The sequence below is a fragment of the Lygodium microphyllum genome, chromosome 22 (assembly GCF_053477565.2).
Source record: "Lygodium microphyllum isolate KBCC chromosome 22, Lygodium_microphyllum_v1.1.10, whole genome shotgun sequence".
In the NCBI taxonomy this organism is placed as follows: Eukaryota; Viridiplantae; Streptophyta; class Polypodiopsida; order Schizaeales; family Lygodiaceae; genus Lygodium; species Lygodium microphyllum.
In genome coordinates, this window is record NC_141156.1 from 97,930,781 (window position 1) to 97,938,266 (window position 7,486).

The following is a 7,486-nucleotide window of genomic DNA, read 5'->3' on the forward strand; positions in this document are numbered from 1 at the left end:
ATAATAGTCCTATTTTTGTTAGCTAGCATAAGGAGGGGGGCTTTCCTAAAAGATTTTATTACAAAACGGTTCATTCCGATCAGAATGGTGCCCCAGAATTCACAACAAATGCCTAAACAACCTGTTTTGCGCCTTGGACTTGGTTATATGATTTTGCCTAAATTATATGATTTCTTTGATCAGCCAATGAGGTTACAGCAAAATTGCAGTTTCGTCCAGTCTTGCAATGATCAATTCTGTTCTGTACATAACCACAATGTGTTGACTTTGCGGGCCAACTTGCCTGATCATCTTCTTCTTCGTCTTTCCTCTGTCTCTTGATTTTACTCTACATGTTGACTTCTGAGCCTAATCGACACTCCCAAGGCAAGCCCTCCATTTTCCTTTCTTACAACCCACACTTCTCCACTCCCCATGCTCCTTCTCTCTCTGTCTAGGGCTCTGTTCTCCATCTCTGCAAACCCCAAGAAGGCCTCAAATTTTGCTCTTCCCTCTGCCTTTTTAAAAAATTTATTGCTGGTGTAGCTTCACGTGCACTCCTGCCACCATCACAATGGTGCAGCTCGCCTCGTCAACCCAATGGACCATCCCTCTGATGAGCCGCATTAGCCCTGCAACGGCGCCTCTCAGCAGCTCCACCATTGCCACCACCTCCACTAAGCCTGGCTCTCTGCTTGGCCTCACAACCTGCCACTTCACTGGACCTCCTCCCAATCAGCAGGACCTCCATCTCCTAATTACTGCATCATCTGCCGACCAAAGACAGCAGACCCGGTCCTCCTCCTTTGGCAGCATCACTTATCTCCACTCTTCTTCATCCAGAAGATTGCATGCCATTGTCACAGACACCAAGGGCAGATATGCTGGCAGCTTCAGGCTTGAGGACTCCTTAAGCCCTAACTGGTCCAGAGACGACTGTGACATAACCTCAGCAGATGTTGATCTTCTGCCCATGCCCGGCTTAGTGGGTTTTGCCCCACCTCTACATGAGTCGTGCTTTTCCCTCAGTCCTAGCAGCTCCTGTGAATCTATCAGCAATCCCAAAAGCTATCAGGAAATGCCCAACCATCTGGGCCTGCCACCCCACCATGCTCAGGAGAAGGATGCTCAAGCTGGCGGTCTTCTGGAGTACAGTCATGGCCATTTGAGAGGTATGGATATTGCCAGTGATTATGTTGTTGGTGTAAAGGAGGGTTCAGCAGTCCCTGGAGAGCAAGAAGGCTTTCAATACAGCTTGGGAATGGCAACTAGAGCACTCCCTCCCTTTCATGACATCGTTGCAGGCTGTTCAAGCATTCCAAACGTCACTGCTAGCCATGATGAATCTGAAGACAACTTTGTTAATTCCTTGGCTGGACTGTGGAGCCATCCCATGATGGGATGTGACCCTGATCAGATGTTGAATGGATCTGAAAGTTTAGCTGCCATTCTCACTGATGTATCTCCAAAAGCTCATGCCAGTTCAACTTCAGCAGTTGCAAGTGACCTACACACTTGTATTGATTCACCATTTATTATCAATGAGCTGGATTATGTTACGATGCCCGGCAAGGAGGCTTCTGACATGTCAAACACAACACACAACCACTTTCAGCCAGTTGTCTCTGAATCATGTTGTGTGGAGAGGTCTGAAAAAGGAGCTTGGGAAACGGAACCCCACACAGCAATCATTAATGGTAACTCTCCGGTTAACAGCACAGAGGTGACAAAGGTGAAGAATGAAGCTGTTTGTGTTATCAAGGATGATAGCTCACATGAATCAAAAGCCACATCCTCTTCAAAGACAAGCTCTGAAGAGGGCATCTTCAGTCCTGCTCCTTTTGCAGAGACAGAGCTCAATGCAAGTTTTCTGGTGCCTAATCATGGCCAAAGCAGCTACACATTGCCATCTTCAGTGTTATGCATGGGACAGGGAAAGGACAATAGCTCGATCATAGGCAGAAAAAGACCTTTCTCTGTATTTCGACGGCATGCAAGCAGTGTGACAACTTCGCTCATGTCGGGTGCCAACATGTGGTCTTTTCAGCCAAACATGGATGACATTATGCACCAATCTCAACTAGAGAAGGATGCCTTCAGTGCAATGCTTTACAAATCCCAAGGAGGCCTGCAAGGAAACCATTGGTTGTCCATGCATATTGGGGACATCATTGAGACCAGCAAACTGCCTCCTGCCAAGACACGCCGCAGGCATGGGACTGCCATGGATCCTCAGAGTGTTGCTGCTCGCACTCGCAGAGAAAGGTTTAGCGATCGCATTCGTATTCTGCAGAGTCTTGTGCCCAATGGTGAGAGACTTGACACTGTCTCAATGCTTGGACAAACACTTGAATATGTGAGGTTCCTTCAACATCAGGTATGGCAGCTTTACCATGGCCTTGACCCAGCATCACCCAACAACATCAAATGTGAGAAGTGGAAGGATTTTCTGGAAGCTCAATCTGCTTCAACCAGCAGTTGATCTCAAGCCTGGGCACTTCCACACTAGTGTGCCATATTCAATACCTTTATCACCATAACATATGATCCATATACCAGCTCACTTTTCTACCATACTCAGGCTAAGCCACCTACCTGCTCGTATATGGCTTACAAGTGTGACGTAGCCCTTGACAAAGAAGTTCAATAGGATAGAAAAAAGATGGCATGATAGTAGAAGAAAAATGCCATATTGATCAATTGAATATGACCTTTTTCTTCTACTCAATGCCTTGTCAAGATTATCACCAGCTCTGATTGCTGCTACACAGTGTAAACAGGGTACAAGCATTACTACCATGAGCACGCCGGTAAGTTAGAGGGAGTTGCATGTTCATCATCAACAGGCAAATGTCTTTGGAGATCTTCCTGTTATATGATGGCCCATTTGACTCCTCAAAGAAATGAATCACATAATCCTTGACTAGGCCTGTCGCTAGCTACTGATCTGTACTAATCCCTAATCAACATCCTTTCCTTCCATAAATCCACAACACCCACATCTCAAGACAACTTTCCACTATCTAATCCACACATGTAATTTGCATGACCATTGACCATATTTGCGGTTCTGATTTCATCCTTAAAGAGTATCCATGTAGTCAAACTTAGGCATTGGCCCATGTCCCTGGGATTATCGACTTTTTGTAACTTTTTTAAGAACTTGTTCTATGCATCTCATTTTTCTTATAGCCTAAAATGTGCAGTGATTTATTCTCTCTCTCTCTCTCTCTCTCTCTCTCTCTCTCTCTGTGTCTTATGGGTACTTATATCGATTATTGTGTAAATATGGGACAAGAGACACATGGCTACAATAAGTCTGACAAAGGAAGTGAAGAAATCGCAGGATGCTAGAGAAGCAGATCGACCTTAGTAATGAGACCCGCATACTCCACGGTAGTGCACTGCCATCGAAGGGAACCTCTTAAATGCCCAATATGATTATGCGCCCTGGAAGTAGAATTAGAAATGGAGACGTTCTCCACTTGCAGGAAGACAAGCTGCACATGTGGCTACACAGAACCTGCTAGCTTGTGTTCGCCAGGAAGCCAATCTCGTGTGCGCAATCCTAACAAGGGCTATCCTTGTCCATATGAAGGAAGTGCTACCAAGCATGCAAAGTCTATAAAATGGATGCCCACACGCCTCTACATAAGGCACAATGATGGAAGCTCCTTCTCATTGACCTGAAACACATGACAATCTGTTGCATGTCCAATAGTGTATCCGCAACAGAAATCAGCTCTAGCCTTGCCATCCCATTCAACCGAGGTAGAAATGGTTGGAAATTTTGCTTGCAATCGATCATTCGCTGGGTGCCAACAAAGTTTTCCCAGGGCACTTTCTTGAAGCGGACTAGAGCCAATGTCATTGATGTTTTCGGTTTAATTAAGCGCATTCCACCAATAGATTTGTTACGAATATTGCCGTGAAAAATGCCCAACACAAAGACCATCAAATGATATTGTCACATGGGTCTCGACTCTCAACATCCGGACCCACCCACCTAGCCAACACCAAAACACCCCCCCCCCCCTCCCCCCCTAGCACTATCTCCCACAGGGTCTTTAAGACCTCGGGGAGTTGGGATCAACGGCTGTCGTTGACCCCGAAAAAAGGCACGCATCCGAACCGCTACTTTATGCAAAAGTAAACCCAACCACATTTAAAAACCCACCTAGCAAATGGAAACCCAACCAACCGGAAAATGGGAGTTGACGGAGGAACAGTACTGAGGGATTCGGGGTTGTTTGCTGCCACATACAAAAGTAAACACATCCCAGGTTTATAAATGCAACGACAACCGTTGAAATTGATTGCATGGGCTGGCAGTAAGAAGATAATAGATTCTGCGGGGCCCACTATCTCTAATACAAGTTTTTGAATCGTAGAACAAAAGTAAACCTAGCCATAATAGTAAACCCAGCCATTAACGTAAACTGTGTCTTGGAAGTAAACTGTCTCGACCTGGAACCGAAAGCCGAAAAGCTCTCGGTATTACCCACAGGAAAATCCTGCACGCAGGGCGCATTCGTGTGATGTTGTGAACGGAGGTTTGAGGCCCATATTGCAACCGCATACAAGCTCACGAGATCATTGGAACAAAGGTTTGAGGTTCATATTGCGATTTCTTGCTCATGGCTTCCACTACAAGGTGCATATCTCTCTCTCTTTCTTCCTCTCATATTTGCATTAGATGCATTGTGACATTGGAATGATGTTTTGGTGATATATACGTATGTAGTCAACACGCATGGATTATGGAAAGTGACATTGAGATCGATGATCTCGACATCGATGAAGGGACATCAAATGGATCATCAAGTGATGAGGTTGAGATGCTTGATTTCTTAAGTGGAGACAATGATTCGGCACCACAAGAAATCACTATCAATGCACCAAGCCGAGCTACCTATACCTTATCGAAGTACTTCTCTTTCAATAGAGAGACTTACGGCTTGATGGTCAGTGATTTGAGCGGGCAGAAGGCCATCACATTGGAGGTGCTCAAGCAACTCCATAGGAGAGAGTTGCTCAACTTGAAGAAGTGGAGAAGAATCAGAGAAGGTCTTTGCATTAGTAGAAATGGCGATGGACACATTACATTGGCCTTGAAATCAAAGCCATCATTGCGCATTGCATGTATAGAGGAGTGGGAGAGCATATTCCTTGAAAATCACATAAACAAGGTTGCACGTGCTCATGAGGGTATCAATGTCACAATTAATTCCATCAAATCCACGTGGTGTACTGACTTAAGAAGGCATGGCATTCCTCTTGCGTATGTGAGAGATCTCATCAGTGGGTGTACTTGCAAGGTGTTCACAAGGCCCCATGGTTATAAAGGCCCATTTCTATTTCATGGGAAGGTTCTGGAAAGAAGAGCACCCATCTTGGAGCTTATTGTAGATAGATCTCTTGTTGAGCGGAGGCTTCAAGAAATCATGCTTGAACACAATGTTAGGTTGGGCAAGGTCCGCTCAACCAAAAAGCATGGTTTAGGGAAGACAATAGTGGAATATGCATGTCATCGCAGTGGTAGAGCAACTCGAAAGGGCTCCCAAATCCGTAGGTTGCGAACCTCAAAGAAATGTGGTTGCCCTTTCAAGGTGCAGATCGAGTACAAAGACGATCTCCATGATGTCACTATACGGGTCCATGGACCACACGAGGGTCATGTACCTGGATCTCGTGCTGACTTGTATCACTTGCCGGTGCATCTAGCTGTGATTGATTGCTGCAAGGATGACCTGTTTGACGTTGGGACATGTCGCCACGTCGCGAAGATGAGCCTAACCAAGGAGTGGTTTCATTTGAAAAATGCATCTCCATTGGATCGTGTCATTTATAGGTTCTTCATGATACCAAGGGAGGTGCAGACACTATCATACCAAATGCGAACTGAAGGTATGTTACCTTCTAAGCCATTGCTCTATGATATTAGGTTGCTTTTGAGCGTCAATGTTCTGCGTGTCGTCCTGCTGCAGGCAAACTTTCGAAGGATGATTGGACGGCAATGTATTTGGAGGCTCTCCATCTACGAGATCAAAACAAGGTATTTTTCATATTCTCATTAATGTTTATAAGCTGCGAAAATTAGTACATCTATTTGATAGTATCATCTACATGGTCTTTTAGGTACTCTATTGCCAACCATACAATCCTCATGCAAAAGAGGACAAGGACAAACCATTTGTACTGATAGTCCAGGATGAATGGATGTTGCAAATGAGTAAGAGGTTCTCAAAGATGCTTGGGCAATCGATAGCACATTCAAGACCAATGTGTTTGGTCTTCCTCTTTATGCGGCGGTTTTACCAAACCAACATGGGGTGGGTATCCCTATTTGGTTTATGCTATGCACTAGTGACAATGGGTCAAACCAAGAGATTATGGCTTTGCAAATCACCATAAGACTAGTCCTCTCTAGGATGGGAGATATTCGCCCTGTTGCCCTGGTGATTGATAAGTCCTAGCCAGAGCTGGAGGCGCTCTCAAAGGTTGTTCTGGAAGACCCTCATTGTTGGACCACTGACTACCTTGGTGGCAACAAACGTCAACATGCATGCCATATTATTCTATGCTGATTCCACACAAAGAAAGCATGGGTTGAAAATCTCTTGCCACAGGTACACCTTTTCAATATCATTTTACTTTTAAGCATTAATATTTTGTGAATTCCATGAGCTTGACAATGAGTACTTCACATGTTCTTGCGTGAATCAAGGTCCCTACAGATGAGCACGATCATGTGGATACCTCTTTGTCCAATCTTATGCATTGCCCTACAGAGTCGCAGTTTGATGATATGTTTGAGCAATTGCTTCATCATTATTCCGCTCATCCAAATGTGGTCTGATACGTTACCAATAGATGGTGTGGGAAAGATTGTATTTGGCATGCAAGATGGCCCAAGTTTAGGTCACATGTTTCCACATGGCAATGTTGACACAACCAACCTCATTGAGAGACTTTGGCAATATATCAAGTACACTCTACTTGATGCTAGGATCAACAGGTCCATTTTGGATCTGCTGCACGCCCTTGTCGGTGACTCATCATCGGGGTCTAGAATGGGTGGATCGGCTCTAGAGTTTTTCAAGCAAAAGCTCGAGATAGGTAATGTGGTCAATTTCCTTTCTATTTCCACATTTGACCTTTTTTTGAAACGCATTGTTGTCTTATACATGTTTTTTATGCCAGCTGATTCTGAGCACTTCAAAGTCTATGGGTCAAGCAAGAGTCATACGGCTAGATTGGCAGCAGGGGAGAAGATTCTTCAGCGGTATGATCAATATCCCTCCTCTCTTCAAGTCATTAATGAGGGGACCATGTTGTTTAAAATAACGAGCACAACCCAACATGCAAAATGGTATCATGTAAGTGTACAATCAAACTACTATGATTGCCTTGATTGGTCGACTGATTGTAAACATCTTCATGGTTTGAGGCTCATCTTGAAGAGCTATTTTCCTCACCTTCATGAGGTTCTCCCCATCATCGATAG

General features: G+C 44.7%; 1 protein-coding gene across 1 annotated transcript; it reads left to right on the forward strand.

Annotated features, from left to right (window-relative positions):
• The first annotated feature begins 275 nt into the window (after positions 1 to 275).
• Positions 276 to 3,170, forward strand: LOC148017429 (uncharacterized). Its single transcript, XM_087663362.1, has one exon. It carries the CDS (start codon positions 554 to 556, stop codon positions 2,459 to 2,461), a length of 1,908 nt encoding a protein of 635 aa, XP_087519488.1. The 5' UTR covers positions 276 to 553; the 3' UTR covers positions 2,462 to 3,170.
• The last annotated feature ends 4,316 nt before the right edge of the window (positions 3,171 to 7,486 follow it).